The following is an 18241-nucleotide window of genomic DNA, read 5'->3' as shown; positions in this document are numbered from 1 at the left end:
AATTACCTTAAAGCCTTCTATTGTCCCCTATCCAGGGGAGCAAAAAAGGCCACGTGGGATATATGCATTGATTTCCCGCGACAGTAAATGGTGCTGGCCTGATTGTATTTGTTATAGATTTTATCTCTATTATTTAACATGTTTATGGAAAATCAGCAGATGTTCAGCAGTCAACGGGGTTTGTTTACGGCTAATGCTCAGCCTATAGAAATGACATTTGATCGATACTGCAAGACATAGAAAAAGTAAATTATCTGAGTTTTGCAGTCGCTATCAATTATAATAGTAACTGAGTGATCTATCAGTTCTTTTGATGATTAATTGAGGCCAAACAATGAACTTATCTAAACAATAATATGTCTGTTCGGTGCATTTATTCAAGCTTCCATCCATTTTTAACAGACTTTGGCTTTATGCTCTCCAAAGAAATCTACAGAGATATGTAAACATCTCAGAAGTTCAGTATTGGATGTTTTGATCAAAGAAATCCCAATTACACATTTAGACTCATCAGTCCAAAAGTTATTCCACATGTCAAATGTCCAGTTGGACATTTGACAAAGCTTTATTTTCTTTTTTACCATTAAGTAACACTGAGTTGTCTTCTCACAGTGGAAGGATGAACATAAACTGGAAAGTGGATCTTTTTTCCAAATCTGAATTAAGAGTGGAGCTTGATTTTCTCCTCTCTCTCAAAGATGAAAGCTTTAAGTGCTGTTTATCTGATGGGGGCGGATTTGGTGTTCTTGCAGGTGATTGTTAGGAGTCTCGTTTTGTCTGTATATTTTAATCATTTTTTGAACAGTTTTGAAAACTTCCACTTAAGGAATCTTGTAATCCCAAATTATATTGACTAAAACGTCTAAAAAAAAAAACGTGTGTTATAATATTGAAATACACAGTAATATAAAGTTATATAAAATGATTTGTGGATATATAGTAACTACCCACATAGCAAGGATATATTAGTCCACTTTCTTGATAAGGTTGGCACCCCACTGACTGTTTGCCACTGCTGGTCCACCCTTGGACCACCCAGATTATTGTCCTGCATACAAGGTCTAACCAGTTTGTAATCTCCTCAAACAGATTTTCAATGTACATAGCCTTTTATCTTAGACAATAAACCTAGACAGATATTACAAACAGCTGAGAGAAAAAGAAATGATTAGGTCTAATGTAAGATCATTATTTTGAAAAAAATGTCTTTGCTGGCACTGCGCCAGATTATAACTAAAGAAAGGAAGAAAGAATAAAATTGGATTGTGAGTGGAAATTGACAGATGATAAGCGGAAATTTGGCTAATACTCTGCTAAACCGCTGGTCGGCTGCCCAGAAAACACTAACACTAAGCGCTAAAACCCCAGTGGACCATCAGCTTTGTTATCAGTGGCCCACTATCCTCTTGCTATCAACAGGGAATGTTGACAATGCTGTGTGTACAAAAAGTACATATCAGGCTCTAACTGTAAAAGAGAACAAATTAAAAATATATATTGTTGTCATACAAACTTCCAACTAATCTTACCCACCCTAGAATAGTGCAATGGGAAGTTTGCTAGCTATGCTAATTTGTACTGCACTGCAATGGCAGCTATATGTTATACCCACAGAGCCTGTTGTGTTCTAGCAGACCTAAATGTATGTATCTTTCTGTGGCGTTCCTCTGTAGAGCGTGTACCTTCTTCTGATGTAGCAGAATGTTTGTCGTGTGAGCTGATCAGGGGTCTAAAAATGGCCATCCTGGGCGCCGCTCGTCATGGGGAGTTTGAGTCAGAGCGAGACGTATGCCTGGAAAGGTCAGGGCTTCAGCAAAAAGACTTAGCTGAAATATCGATCCTGACAGCTTGAGCTTTGACGCAAAGCTGGAGGAATGATTGAAACCTGGCCGTCGCTTCGGAACCGTACGCTTAGCGAAGCCGCGGGGCATCATGCATGTGCTGTATACCGTGTAAAGGAGCGCATTGTTTTGTAACAATAAGTCAACAGAGGAATCTATTATGCACAGAAAGCTCTCCCTGCCTTTGATTCGTACAGCTGTCACCTGGAGCCATATCTTCTCCCCGCTTTGGTTACCTGCAGCGACAAAATTAGCACAATTACAGTCGTATTCGTTCTTTGTTTTTAGCAAGAAGGAAAGCCAAGGTATGAAAGGCTTGCTTTGGAAGTCGAATTCTCGCTTTTCACTCTTCAGATCTTTTTTTTTTTTTTTTTTTTTTAAGTTAAAGCAAAGCCTTATTAGCAGCCGTTAGAGTGTTATTAAACACACGTTCACAGGGTCAGACTGACAGCTCGAAACTTGGAATGCTAGCATCCTCAGCATTTTAGCACTCACTTTGTCCGACTAATTGCCTCTGTTCTTAGGTTGCTCTAAATAAACCGGTTTCTGCCGCGATGACTGGGATACTCATATTTATCACTGAGCTACATTAACACAGCGATCACACCTTTTTTCTTTTTTCTCGTTCTTTTTTTTTGATGAATGCTAGGTTAAAGCACACATTCAGCGCTTCTTGGTGTAGACGAATGGGAGCTTTGCATAAATATATTTTTACTGTTTATTAATACACTTTAAAAAGATGAATGTGGAAGCAGCCTACGCAGTGGAGAAGTAAAGAAAAATTACAGTATTCTCCACCATAAATCCACCCTAGAGCAGAACGTCTGGCACAAAGTGCTGCCGCGCCGGAACTATTACTGTATGGTAAGTTTTTAATCTTTTAAGAAAAGATGGCCATAAATATCAGAGGTGCTCTGTTTTTTTTACCTTCCATAGATGCCTTAGTTCCATAGACAGTAGCAGTAGTAACAATTACAGCAGTAAGTCAGTGCAGTTCAAACAGATGCACAGCTGCAACTGGAATCATGATCTGACAAATTGAAAAGTGCATGAAGTTTGGCATAAAATCTAGTTCGTTTTTTGTGGTGGTCAACCAAATAGGTCATTTCAGAAAACATCTGGAACAGTATGTGGGAAAGCAGTGGTCTTGATAAAGGTTTCCTTTATGGCCATTAAATAAAGTTAAAATTTTACATTTTGATTTTGATTAATTACTTATTTGTTTGTTTATTTGTTTGCTTGCTTGCAGCCTGCCCTTTACATTATGTGGACATTTTATAATGAATGGACTGATAAAAATGACCCAAACAGACTTGAAATAAAATGTTCCTGCATTAAAACACATCACCAGTCAAATGTTGGATATGTTTAGTCATAGAAATTTTATAAGTCATAGAATTTTCCTGATTTTTACTATTTTCCATACTTTTGACTGGTAGTGAAGATTTTGAAACCATGAAATGACTTCCACTGTGAGAAGACAACTCAGCACTTTGAGTCAAAAACATGAGTAGGAGTCTCAGTAAGGGGGGGGGGGGGGGGGGGGGGGGGGGGATGGGGGGCTTCAAATGTCTAAGACTGAACTTGAAGGTGTGGAAGAAAATTGAATATACTACCGATTTCTCAGAAAAACTGTGAGCAAGGATCCTGAAAAGAATCAAGGCTGTAATAAAGGCAAAGAGTGGACACAGTAAATACTGTTAAATAGTATTATTTATTTATCTGATAAAAAAAAAATCTGTCGTATACCTGATGCTAAAAATTTTAACTGGAAATATATGAATTTATGTCATTTTTGGAAATAATTTAATACATAGATTCCAACTTCATCTTATGCAGTTTCATTTTTATTTAAAGATAAACTAAATTACTAATAAACTAAATTAGATTATTTTAATATTATGAAAAATGTTTTGGTTTTTTTTGTGCAATTTTTAAAAAAGTATTTTGTGGTCTATACTAGTGTTTCTCCCCCCTAGTCCTCAGAGACCCCCATACAATCCACATTTTCTTCTTAGTTCTTTGCACAATCAATGTGTATAGGTGTGTTAGGAGATGGCAGAGAGTAAGTGTGTGGGGCCTTCTGGGAGTCCCCAAAGAATGAACTGGAGAACACTGGTTGGTATGCATGTTTCACAAGTGGGTGTCTTAAAAAATAAGAACAGTCAATATTTTGCACTTAAATACTAAACTTTAAATTCGGAATTCTCCCAGCTAGGCCATGTGTTGCCAGACATATGTAAAAATTAGAGCTGGAAGGACTCAAGGATTTATATCCAATGCTGTTTCAAAACTGTTCCTAACAAACATCCAGACTTTATGATTAACAGACTTCGTTTGAGGTTTCATTATTTGTGGTGATGTAACTGATTTTCCAAGACAGACTTTGTGGTTATTGCTGTTGTTTGCTGGGCTTGACCTCAGACATGTCATAGCTTTCAAGGCATCTTCTTGACTGTGGCATTACTTACACTAATAGAGATCAAGCAGATGTTGGAAACACTGAAATGTGAAAAGTTTAAAATGTGCTCAACAAATAAACAGCACTGCTTTGACTGATTTAAGTAACCTCAGCCTAATTTCCATGAGTCTGTTTGAGATATTTACAACAAGGGACTGTACCACAAATCTGTGTAATGGGTTTGCAAGATTGTTTAGATAAAGTTGAGCTTGTCATTTTAACAGTGTGTTGCAGAGCTACAAGCTGCTGTTACAGGAGTGTGAGGCACACCTTAACGCGGGGGACATGGCACATGATTTTTAATGGAGTTGAGCAGGTTTAAGTAGAACATACTTGTAATCAATTTCTCCTATATCTACAGCAACATCATCTGGAAATTATTTCACATTTTTTCTACCAGGAAAGTAAATTTTTTGTCATAAGTTTATTTGAAACTGCCCTGTGATGGCCACCTGTCCAAGGTGTTTCTTGCCTTCTGTCCAATGACCGTTGGGATAGGCTCCAGCATCCCCTGCAGCCTTGAAGGAAAAGTGGCTTAGACGATGTGTGTGTGTTTCAAACTACTAAGTAACTAGTAAGGTACAATTACTCAGTCATAGAATTCACATTCTTCTTATTTCTGTCATCATTTTGGTGACTATAACTTTTACAAACTACTGTTTTGATGCTTATAACCACATGAAAGCTAAAGCTAGACAGGCTAACGCACAGCCTTCATACAATGGGGTTATATAAATTATATAAATTCTAAAGTAGTATTTTGTATTCACAGAATGAGAAACTCACAACATGCCATCGATGTCATAGTAATAAAACCTTTTTTAAATTGATTTTTTGATATTTTCTGTGGTCAAACAAATCAGACAGTGTTCAAACCATAGCCTCTTTTTACTAGTCCTTTTTCAATGCACCTGTTTTTATGCATATAGACAGGAACACATTTGCTTCAAGCAACAAAATAACTTTTCTGTTTTTAAAACTGATTTGCTGGCTGAAATCATGATGCTCCCTCCGCCATTCTTCTTTAGCTTTATTCATGTTTTATATCCTACATATCGCTGCTGTCGCAAACAAAACCCTATATCTCCAAAATGGTAACTGTACAGGAGAAGGAAAAAAAACAACTTTTAATGTAAGTCAATGAAACCAGAATTTTTAAAAAGTAATTTTTGGCCAATTCTTTTTGTCCATTCCTCATAAAATTTTGAAAAATGACAAAAATGGAGATACGAGGTTTCAACAATAGCGATATAGTGTTGTGTGTTCCTCCTGAACAGTTCACCTTGAAGCTTATGGGAGGCAAATCCTGCCAAAAAGGAAATAAAAATGAAAACAATAAAATGTAAGTGCAAACCACTTTTTGCCATTTCTTTTTCCAAACATTCCAAATATCCTGCCAAAATTGAAAACGAAATGAAATGCCTTCATTTGCAATTGCATTTTTCATATGAGCATGAGCCGTTTGTGACAAAAATAAAAATAAATTGAAAAGACTTATTTGTCATTTCATTTTAGTCGTTATTCTGTTTTTTTATGGCTAAATGAAAACGCTAATAGAAGAAAGAAAACACAGACTTCACTTTGGCTTTGGCTTTTCTTCATGAAACGCAGAATATGTGTCAAAACTAAAATCAAAATGCAAAGTTTACTTTCTTATTTCTTTTTCATAGCGATTGGCTGCAAATCTAACACAATTAAAATGAAAATGCAAAATGGATAAATCAACAGCAAAGTGACTGGCTGTGATTCCGTTTTCGGACAGCTTCTCTTCCACACTGACTCTCTGAGCACAGCGGCTCTCCAGGGATGTGTGCTCAGCCCACTCCTGTACTCCCTGTATACACATGACTGTGTAGCCAAACGCACGTCTAACATCATCTTGAAGTTTGCTGATGGCACTACTATCCTAGGCCTCATCACTGATGGAGATGAAACAGCCTACAGAGATGAAGGCAGCGCTCCATCAGAGTGGTGCTATGACAACAATCTCTGTCTCAACATCAGCAAAACAAAGGAGATGACTGTGGACTACAGGAATCAGCAGAAGGGTGGTCACTCTCCCCTATTCATCAATGGAGCCAAAGTGGAGAGAGTCAGCAGTGGAAAGTTCCTAGGTGTACACCTCACTGATGACCTCACCTGGACCCACCACACCAACACTATTGTGAGATCTGCCCGTCAGGGTCTCGTCTTCCTGCAAAGGCTCAGGATCCTGCCTCACCAAATTCTACAGGTGCACCATAGAGAGCATCCTCACAGGCTGCATCACTGTCTGGTACAGCAGCTGCACTGCCTGTGACTGCAAGGCCCTTGGAGTGTGGTGAGGACAGCAGAAGCCATCATAGGCAACAAACTACCAGCCTTACAGGACATCTACCAGTCCTGCTGCCTCAGGAGGATCAAAAAGATCCGGTCAGACAGTTTCACCCAGCACACGGCCTGTTCGCCATCCTGCCATCAGGCAGGAGATTTCACAGCATCCAGGCTAGAACAACCCAGCTAATGAACAGTTTCTACCCACAGGCTGTCAGGCTTCTGAATAAGCTGTGAAGCTGTGGGTCCGTCCTCAACTACCATTTTCACTCAGTCACTCTGTCTGTATTATTATTATTATATCACATCATCTCTCCTATGGACAATAACACCTTAACACTAAGCCACTTTAAAGAACAACAACACAATCACTCAAGTCACTTTAAAATGTATACTGTCTCTATGTCTTTTGTACATTGTCTCTATATTTTGTGTATATTTCACTATATTTTGCATGTATTTTCTATAGACTTTGTGTATATTTATATATATATATATATTTACTTACTTATTTTCTGTAGAGTGATTGCCTGAGCCTCACCACAAGCATTCCAGTGCATAAATGTCTTGACATGTTGTGGAAATGACAAATAAGCTTGAAACTTGAAATGTTGTCAGACCAAACAGCCTCAGAGAAAAGGTATCAGACCAAACAGCCTCAGAGAAAAGGTATCAGACCAAACAGCCTCAGAGAAAAGGTATCAGACCAAATGGCCTCAGAGAAAAGGTATCAGACCAAACAGCCTCAGAGAAAAGGTATCAGACCAAACAGCCTCAGAGAAAAGGTATCAGACCAAACAGCCTCAGAGAAAAGGTATCAGACCAAACAGCCTCAGAGAAAAGGTATCAGACCAAATGGCCTCAGAGAAAAGGTATCAGACCAAACAGCCTCAGAGAAAAGGTATCAGACCAAATGGCCTCAGAGAAAAGGTATCAGACCAAACAGCCTCAGAGAAAAGGTATCAGACCAAACAGCCTCAGAGAAAAGGTATCAGACCAAATGGCCTCAGAGAAAAGGTATCAGACCAAACAGCCTCAGAGAAAAGGTATCAGACCAAACACAAGCCTGGTTGAGCAGAGTGGTGCGTATAACTTAGAAAACTATGGTGTATCTCAATATAAATGCCAGTGTAACATTTTCACAGTTTTTTCTGAGGCCGTTTGGTCTGATACCTTTTCTCTGGGGCCATTTGGTCACGAGATCTGAGATATGGCGGTGGTTTTTTTTGGACGGCTGATGTCCTAAAATGTACCCCGTAGCCCCGCCTAGTGCTAATTAACATATATTTGCATGTTAGTCAGTTAGAAAAAGAAAATAAAACTGGAAAATGAAAAGTGAACCTGCAGCAGGTGGCGCTGATGTTTCATTTTCATTCTGACAGTTAAAGCGCGTCAGCGCCGAAAACGGAATCACAGCCGGTCACTTTGCTGTTGATTTATCCATTTTGCATTTTCATTTTAATGTTGTCAGATTTGCAGCCGATCGCTATGAAAAAGAAATAAGAAAGTAAACTTTGCATTTTGATTTTAGTTTTGACACATATTCTGCGTTTCATGAAGAAAAGCCAAAGCCAAAGTGAAGTTTGTGTTTTCTTTTGTCTATTAGCGTTTTCATTTTAGATTTGGCTGTGAAAAACTAGAATAATGGCTAAAATGAAATGACAAATAAGCCTTTTCAATTTATTTTTTTTTTGTCACACATGGCTCGTGCTCATGTGAAAAATGAAATTGCAAACGAAGGCATTTCGTTTCATTTTCAGTTTTGGCAGGATATTTGTGCAGATGTTTGGAAAAAAAAATGACAAAAAGAGCTTTGCATTTACATTTTATTGTTTTCATTTTCATTTCCTTTTTGGCAGGACTTGCCTCCCATAGAAGCCAGACAAACATTGTACAATTTTAGAAATCTTGTTCTTTGGTGATATCTCACATTGTAGGTTAAAATTGCCCATCGTGTACAGCGAAAGCCTGAGATTTCTATGCTCATATTGTATAACAGTGCTTGGTCTGACTGACATGACATGACCTGGGTGCTCACATTGCATATGAAACTCAGCCCCTGCACTTTTTCAATAAAGTTGTTTTATTTAAAACAACAAGCTGCGTGTTCGAGTCCCAAGTGAAAACATTGGCTGAATCTCAAATGACTCCCTGAGATTCTCCCTGCATAGTGTACCACTTAGAAATGTAAATAGTAGCTCCTGCACCCAAACAGTGCATGTCTAATACATAGTCATTTAGGATTCAGCCATGTGAGCAAAATTGATGGAGAAGCCAGAACTTACATAGTGCAGTGTATTGAAAGGAGGGGGCTGTTTGACAAACTGTGCTTCAACAGCTTTGCTAACTTGTGCCACACTGTGCACTGAAACAAAAAACAAGGTGGTCTACAGACAATTTAACAAAGACAACTAAAAGCACTCACAGTATTTATGTTTATACCATCCATTTTTCCGTCAGGGTCGCGGGGGGGTGCTGGAGCCTATCCCAGCAGTCTTTGGGCGGAAGGCAGGATACACCCTGGACAGGTCACCAGTCCATCACAGGGCAGACAGACAGACACAGACAGTCACTCACACACTCACACCTAGGGGCAATGTAGCATGTCCAATTGGCCTGACTGCATGTCTTTGGACTGTGGGAGGAAACCGGAGAACCCGGAGGAAACCCACGCAGACACGGGGAGAACATGCAAACTCCATGCATGTTTATACCTTGCAATTTAATTCAGTAAAACAGCAATGTTGGCAATCTTGGTACCGCAAGTGTTGACTTTTTGCTTCCATTTGTGTGTGTTTATCTGTGTAGGAGCACTGGTTGTGATTGTTTGTGTGTAGTTTTGGGTCGGACTTTGAGAAATCAGTTCACGATACTGCTCAAACTATGAGACAAGCAACCAAAATTTCTGACATGTCAGAAATCCAATTGTCCAACTGTTCAGTCAGAGCTTGTTTGGACAGTTAATGGACATGGCATGGCAAACGATGGCTGATGATCTGACAATTTGTGGAATTCAGTCAGTTCCAATAAAATCAGGCTTAAAAATGTCCTAAAATAAATGTATAGCTAAACTTTTTCAAATTACTTGGTAACCTTTTCCAGCTTTCTGCAACAATTATTTTTATCAAAAACTATTGTTGGGATGTTTTCACAGGTCTTTTTTTTTGTTAGGGATGGTTCACATCAGCAGATGCTTCTTGTGAATAGCAAACTTAAAATGCTTGAGTTGTTTTTATAAGTCGAAGCAGCTCTAACCCACACTTCCATTGTTTGGGCTCCAGGTTTGCTAACTCTTGATTCCAGTTATTCAGTAAGGAGAAGGATTATATATTACTTTTTTGTGCTATTAGTTTAAACAAATTGCGTTTATTCTTTATTGTAACTGTAATGAAGACCAGATCAAATTTTACAACGACTTACTGCATAATAATTAAATGCTGGTAATTCCAAAGGATTCACCTACTTTTTTCTTGCCACTGCATATTAATCTTGCATAAATATTGCAGAAAAGAAATGTGTTACGTTGTGCCCGTGGTAGCTTCGTGAAGCTCTATACTGAAGATAAACCACCGTAATGGTGACTAATTGGATTCCCCCAGACTTTTCCCCATGACATTTCTTTCTTGAATGAAACAGCTTTCATAAATGGCTCCTGTAGTCTGCGTGGCTGACCTTGAGCTTCTGGGCGATGGGGATAGGTCAGTGACTGTGCGTGGAACTGCTAAATCCCAGAGCCTGTGACCTAAGATCACCTCAAACAAGGTTGAACCAAAACAGCGCAACCTTCAGCAGTTATCTTTCTGAAAACCCCACATTCCCCACCAGCCAGTCCTGGCCTGCTTTACGTTACACGGTTAATGGCATTAACATAAAAGGCAGAATATTCCCCATGCTGTGAATAATCCCAGCCCGAGAGTTCCATAAACTTCCACAAAGGCGTGAGAATGGAAATAAAAATGGAGCTGATCCTGTCAAGCTCACATGCCAGACTGAGAGACGGATCAATCCAAATCGTTATGATATTTATGAGCAGTGGAACGCTTCACCTGTGCATCCAAGCAGGCTGATCTGCAGCCTTACTCTGCCACTTGGAAAAGTGGCCAGCATGTAATCAACCGTAAGATTAGTCCATAGAAGTATAACTATGTTTACATTTACAATAGACCAAACCATGAAGTTTATACGACTTAAATAAAAGACTAGGCCAGTTATGGTTCAGTAAAGGCCTATTTTACAATGGTAAACTATTTGAAAGGAATTATACAGTATTTAATTGACTTAATTATACTATTGTGCAATGGTTAGAGATCAGAATTTACAGGCAAAAAGGCAATTAATACACATAAAGTATGAACAATTACAGTATTTACTGTGTCCAGACTCTGCCTTTATTACAGTTTCTATTCTTTTCAACAGGCCTGCTTTCAGTTTTTCAAAGAATTCTGCAGACATATATTTTCACACTGTCTTATAATCCAAGTAAACCCATACACATTCAGTGATGTTGAGGTCTGGACTTTGGATTGGTCAGTCTGTTGTTCTAAGAAGACCAACAACTTCTTTGTTTGATGTGTTTTTTTTTTTCTCAATAACAGCTTCATGACAGCTGCACATGCTTTCAGACTCAGTGCACTTTGTCGTACAGTTACAGACTGTAGTCCATCTGTTTCTCTGATACTTTGTTAGCCCACTTTTACCCTGTTCCTCAGTGGTCAGGGCCCCCATGGACCCTCACAGAGCAGGTACTATTTGGGTGGTGGATCATTCTCAACACTACAGTAACACTGATGTGGTGGTGGTGTGTTAGTGTGTGCTGAGCTGGTACTATGGATCAGACACAGCAGTGCTGCTGGAGTTTTTAAACACTGTCTCCACTCACTGTCCACTCTATTATACACTCCTACCTTGTCAGTCCACCTTGTAGATGTAAAGTCAGAGAGCGACAGCTTGTTTGCTGCTGCACAGTTTGTGTTGGTCATCCTCTAGTCCTTCATTAGTGGACACAGGATGCTGCCCACAGGACACTATTGGCTGGATATTTTTGGTTGGTGGATTATTCTCAGTCCACCAGTGTCACTGAGGTGTGTAAAAATTCCAGCAGTACTTTTGTGTCTGATCCACCCATACCAGCACAACACACACTAACACACCACCGCCACATCAGTGTTACTGCAGTACTTAGAATGATCCACCACCCAAATAGTATCTGCTCTGTGAGGGTCCATGGGGGTCCTGACCACTGAAGAACAGGGTAAAAGGGGGTAACAATGTATCAGAGAAACAGATGGACTACAGTCTGTAATTGTAGACCTACAAAGTGCACCTGTAGAGTAAGAGGAGCTGATAAAATGTAATGTTATCTGCAGGAAAAGAGTAAAACAGGCCTCAGACTTCTCAGTTACATCCTTGGTGAAGTGTTCATGTTAAGGCACTAGTATCAACATGTAGTATAGTATACTACTTATACTAAATCTTAAACATGACATTTCATTGGATTGTTTGCCTACATATTTTCTCCTTGACTATCCGTGATGTTATGAATATTGTCATGTAATGTAAAGTGACATATAGTAATGTGATTTTAGTATTTAATCACTGGCATCTGGAAGATTTAACCAAGTACTTGTACATATCCACTGCAGTCCTTAGTACTATATACATGTATTGAGCATGCATGCATTAAAGCTAAATTATTTTATCCCCCTCTTATCTTTGGGGTCTGCATTTGGGGTTGATTGGCATATATGAATACTGAGACTCAAGAACAGACTATAAAAGAACCTTCGTTGAAAAGAAAAGGGAACTTCAGTCAGAACATAACATCTTGAAAATGAAGAAACCATCGGTGCAGTTAGACACTAATGGCCACGCTGGCTTAAAGGCCAACAATGGACAGCATAGCCAACATAGCCATTGATGTCTGGGTGTATCAGTGGTATCTTAATTCTTTAAGATGGTTTAAACTGCCAAAAAAAAGTTCAGAGATGTCAAGAACTCAAACCAAAAGTCAAGTGCCTCAAAGAGATTCAGGAGCTTGAAAGAGTGTCTAGACAGCAGTATTATGAAAGCAATACAGCATCCCATCAGCACTGGAAATTGGCTAAATGCTACAGAGATGAGTAAAGCAGACTCCTCAGACAGCACGTCAGTACTCACAAGAAGAATGTCTTAAAACACACAGCCAGGAAAGTCCATGAGGGAAGCGAAATGAGAAGTTTTGGCCTGGCCATGTCAGTGGCCCACTTTATATACAATCAGTCATCTGGTTTGCCTTGAGGGAAAAGATACAATACAAATACGAACTGCTGCTTCAGACACTTGGCAAAGCAATTCTGGGGAAGATGAAGAGATAATATCGTCAGTGGGACATACAGTCACAGTGCAGGCAAGACATCTGTGTCCAAACACTATCTGTAGCTCCATTTGAGTCTTTTACTCACTCAAATTGGTGATTTGGAAGTTTTTATTTAAAGATTATAAAATGACAATTTCACAAAACACCCATAAATCACTTTTATGAGTCATACTTTGTGTAAGATGGTTGAAATAACAACAACAACAATAATGATAATAATAATAATAATAATAATAATAATAATAATAAGAAGAAGAAGAAGAAGAAGAAGAAGAAGAATCAAAAGCACCAAATATAAATAATCTGTTTAATGAAAGTTTGAAAGAAAAATGTAAAAGGACATAAAAAAATAAAAGCAAAAACAAAACATAAATACAAATAAAAATGCAATAAAATATATTTTTAATTAAATTAATCTCTTAATGCTTCCCCTTATGTTCTAGGTGTTAATTAGGTATATGTGAGGTACTCTGAAATACTAGATAATTATGTTAGGCAACATGATTAGAACCATGATGCTTCCAAGGCAGTCTAATTACAATCTAAATGTCCAACAAGTAAGTACTGTACTGCACTGTGTAAATACTGTGCAGTTGTTTTGGGTAAAAAGTACTGGGTAGTTATATGATGTAAAAAGATTATACACAATTCACAAAAGTCTTACATAGTAGTAACTATTTATCACCTATAAATAAAACTGAATCTGAGCTGTAAAAAATGTGATTCTTACAGTAGTTTCACTGGGTCAGTACCATTAACTTCATTACCAGTAACTACCTTTCCATTTTGTGCACAAAAAAGATAACATATCTTTTTCTTTATCCATGGAGCCCTAAGCAGCTGCTTATTTCGCTTATTGGATAGACCCTGAAATGCTTGGTTAATATTTAGAATTTAGAGGACTGTGAGGGGAAGCCTCACTGTGATCTGATGGTGGACTCCTCCAGTGAGAGAAATATCCTCTGTTACCCATCATGACACTTGTTGCTTGATTTAACAATTCTTTTTAGGCAAAAAACTCTTATCTAGTTTGATAATGTAGTTTTCCACACATTAACTGAGATCTTACATATCCCAACCTTTCTTTTCAGTTTGAGAAATGAGTAACAATTCACTCTTTCCACAAAATCGTTTGAGAAATTGGATTTTCAGATTTACAGATATGCTATGGCATATTGTAGTGTTTTTCAGAGGAATCCTGGACATAGTTCCAGTTGCTAGGTTATGAAGGACCAACAGGGTGAACCAATTTCCTACAGTGCCACCCTGAGACATCTCTAGCCTAAGAATACCAAAGTCAGAAGCTCACTGATTGCGGATGAAGCAGCTAAACACCAACAGATTGTTGTCAGGTTCGGGTCAAGTTCATATTCAAAACTTGAGGCTGTGGGTGGAGTCGAGTCAGTTTCAAACAGAATGCTCTCAGACTCAGCGTGGGTTCAGGCCAAAATTTCAAGTCTGAATAAAGAATTGCTGTGCCCAAAGCCTATGAGGGCCACTTCTTTGAGCTTCAGTTGTTTGATTGTCTGCTCTGTACTCATGAGAGAACAGATGAATCTGCAAGTGCTACATTACTGTGTGGAGGTGTTATTTCCCTCTAGGGGAATATCAACAGGCCCAGAAACAGACCACGTTCCATTTATCCTGAAGAGATTGTGTTTTCTTTCTTTTTTTTCCAAGTTATGAAAGATTGGCCGTAATACAACAAGCACATGTTGGCCATCACTGCTGAAACAATCACTGTCACAATCTTCTTGCAAGTGATCAAGCATGGTGTTGGAAAACTGTAGCCTTGAGATACAAACATCTCCATATGCGGAAAGTTGGCCCACTTCTTCAGTCTTCCAGGCCCAAACATACAGTATATTTAGCGTTATGTGTCAGCCTGCATTTGTAATTAGCCCTGTTGGCACTTATGAAATATACTCTATCAGATCAATGTCAGCCTTATTGGAATCACGCCGTTCGTGCGGTGGAATTTTATGAAGTTTGATTTAATGAAATTCATGCATGTTGTCAAACTGCAGGCTTAGCAGGAAATGAAAAAGAAGGCGTGGATGGGGGAATCTGTCAGTTTGGGGTTCTTTCAAAGGCAGTGGTGCTGCACTTTGAAAGTTCATAGATTAACTTCCATTAGAGTGAATGGCGCAGATGGCCTGCTTCTCTCTATTTCCGCACAAGGCTAGGAATTTGTGTCAGTAGAAGTCCGTCATGTTTGCTACCTCCGAGTGTGCTCTTCCTCTTACTTTGCCTTTTTGATTTCTCTTTCAGGCCTTTCCCTGTATATCGACAGGAATTTACGGTAAGGACCCTCTTTTTCCTTTTTTTTCCCAACCTGCTTGAGTGCGTCTGGAAGGGAGATGGGGTTTTAAAAGTGAGAGTTAATGATGAATGTGAAGAAAAATATACAAATCTTTATTAGAATTTCATTTCAAATATACTACCCAAGGTTATTACACTATCATGAGATGGAACCACCTGTTGAGAGTAACAGCTACTGCAGACCTCTTTCACAAACAGCACCCTAAAGCGTAAAATCCAATGTGCTTCATGGGCAAAGACATGTTTGGTGTCTGGAGTTTGCCAAGTTACACTTAAATATTCAAAGGTTTGGGTGTCCCTGGTTATATGGACTAGGGGACATAAAGATTGATTGATTGATTGATTGATTGATTGATTGATTGATTGATTGATTGATTGATTGTTTTGTTTACTTGTTTATTTTCAAACTGTTAATCTCAGCCAATGAATATAAATTATGTACAGAAAAATACCATATTTAACTGAGCTCTGTGCATTTACTTAGCTTCGCTTAGAAAACCAACAGAAGTTTGACCGGTTCTGCATATGACCACATATAGAGATATGCCTAGGTGGTCACTATGGGAGCACTTACAATAACAGGCCTATTAGATATTGATTAAATCGTAACTTGATCTTTATCTAATAATTCATAGTGTGTAATATTCATATAATTGCAAGCATTATCCAATGATACATTAATAAAAATTGCTTTTTGACTGATTCTGTATTTATTGAAATTTTTAAAATTTTGACATAGATACCCAATTATTACTTATTATAAAGTTATTTCATTCTCGTAAGTCATAGGTAATTAATTTCACTTGAAATAAAATATTAAACATTTACATAGTTACATTTATGATTGTAACAAATAACTGTCTACATCCTGTTTTAAATGATGTAGATATTTCTTTTTCATGCTAAATAGTTAAGCTACATGAGCTGAGAAAAAAATGGATGAGAGGGGGAAAATATTATGATGGTTGATGGCTTTACGTTTTTAAAACAATATTAGACATCAATGCACAGATCTAGCCTACAGCTTGTGCCTGTCTTATGCACCTGAAATGGCCAGCGGTTGAGAGAAGTGATGCAGCATTAAGTTTAACAGTGCATGGCTACTGAAAATACGTGAATAAAACAAAGTAGAAGTACAAACTACACCTGACAAAATGCTCATAAGGGCCTTTGCTCTGCTCAAAATATTTTAAAGTACTTTGTTATTGTTTTTAACAGTGCAGTTCTGGGGATGCTGCAACCCCCAGCTTCATGCTTCCAACATAACAGAATAGACAGACCTCTTCTTCTCCAAGCCTATTGAGGTGTCCAGTGATGTTGGCAGTTTACAACGAATGGAAGCAGGTGTTAGCCTTCATCAACCCAGCTTGGATGCATCAGGCTACGGTTATTTACATTTGCATTTACAGCATTTAGCAGACACTCTTATCCAGAGCAACTTACAAGAAGTGCTTTGTCTACCTAGAGAAAATATCTTTGCTAGTTACCAGTCTGTCTTAGAGAGAAAAACAGTCCTGAGCTCAGATACTGCTAGAAACAAAAAGTCACTGTTGATACCCAGAGAAAAAGGAACACAGAGCAGTACAATACAATACATGATGGCAGTGCAATACATAACAATCAATATTTAATTCAGTGCTCATTTAAGTGCTGTATAAAGAGACGAGTCTTCAGTCTGCATTTGAAGACAGCGAGAGACTCTGCTCTTCAGACAGCCAGTTTGTTCCACCATCTGGGTGCCAGTACAGAGAACAGTCTTGATGCTTGTCTTCCACACGCCTTAAAGGATGGCGGGTCAAGCCAAGCTGTACTCGAAGCTTGAAGGGCTCGTGGTACAGTTCAAGATTGTACCACCACCATTGCCATCAAGTACGTAGGGGCTGGTCCATTTTTGTCTTTGTAGGCAAGCATTAGGGTTTTAAATCTGATGCGTGCAGCTACAGGAAGCCAGTGAAGGGAGCGCAGCAGTGGGGTGACGTGGCTGAACTTGTGGAGATTGAAGACGAGCCGTGCTGCTGCATTCTGGATGAGTTGCAGAGGCTTAATGGCCTGCATGGGAAGACCAGCTAAGAGCAAGTTGCAGTAGTCAAGCCTTTTAGATGACAAGAGCCTGCACTAGCACCTGGGTGGTCACTGACCATGAATACATTATGGGAAAAACTCCAGTAAAAAAATAAATAAATAAATAAAAAACCTAAAAAAAAACTAATGAACAAATCTAGAAGAGAGATGCTTTCTATTTAAATCATTGAAAGAGATCATTACAAGTTGCTGTTTATCAATTAATGATAAATGTCTTGATAGACTTCTTGTTATATTGACTAAATCACTTAGAAAACACTTTGGTGACTATCTTATATTTTTAATGCCTGGACTGTAGTTATTTCTGTATATAAAATACCAAAATGACTGGTGAAAGTAGTTTGAGCAGTAGTAGATGTGACTGTATGGCGTCTCTGTCCAGCAGGGCGGTGAAGAGCAGAGTTAATTCACTTCACTAGGCTGCACCAGCGACTTCAAGGGGAACAGCCCGAGCCTTGCCCACCGCCACATTAAACAGCCTATTCAATAAATAAACAGGCTTATCTCTAGCCGCAAACTGCCTCGGCCTCTTCCCCGCAAGACTCATTAATTGTGGAGACGGGCACAGGGAGAGAGCGAGGACAAAAACCGGAGCTTTAGAGGGAGCGGCGTGATCAAAGGCCTAATAACCTGGAATGCGTCCCTCTGGCACGCTTCGCCTCTAATCCTGATTCCTCTTCATCGCCGGCTGAGGCACATCAGGCTGCTTTTTCACATGTAAAGATGAAAACACTCTCTTACAATAGTCAAAGCCAGAAGCTCAACCCATTTCCCCATCGCCGAACTGGGGTAACAGAGTAATCCAAACCCCAGAAGCACAATAATCCAGGCCTAGGTTACAGCCCTGTGTTACAGCACCTGTTAAAA

The 18241-nt window shown here is 38.9% G+C and overlaps 1 protein-coding gene across 1 annotated transcript in view; it reads left to right on the top strand.

The window, feature by feature from the left end:
* Positions 1–18241, top strand: part of macrod2 (mono-ADP ribosylhydrolase 2) — a 1076631-nt gene that overhangs the window by 793838 nt on the left and 264552 nt on the right. The window contains exon 7 of the mRNA XM_037538560.1: positions 15242–15272. Within this exon, the coding sequence (XP_037394457.1) occupies positions 15242–15272 (31 nt within the window). The remainder of the gene's footprint in view (positions 1–15241; positions 15273–18241) is intronic.

This window comes from Pygocentrus nattereri, chromosome 5 (genome assembly GCF_015220715.1).
Source record: "Pygocentrus nattereri isolate fPygNat1 chromosome 5, fPygNat1.pri, whole genome shotgun sequence".
In the NCBI taxonomy this organism is placed as follows: Eukaryota; Metazoa; Chordata; class Actinopteri; order Characiformes; family Serrasalmidae; genus Pygocentrus; species Pygocentrus nattereri.
Note: the sequence above shows the minus strand (reverse complement) of the source record. Positions and strands in the feature narration are given on the sequence as shown.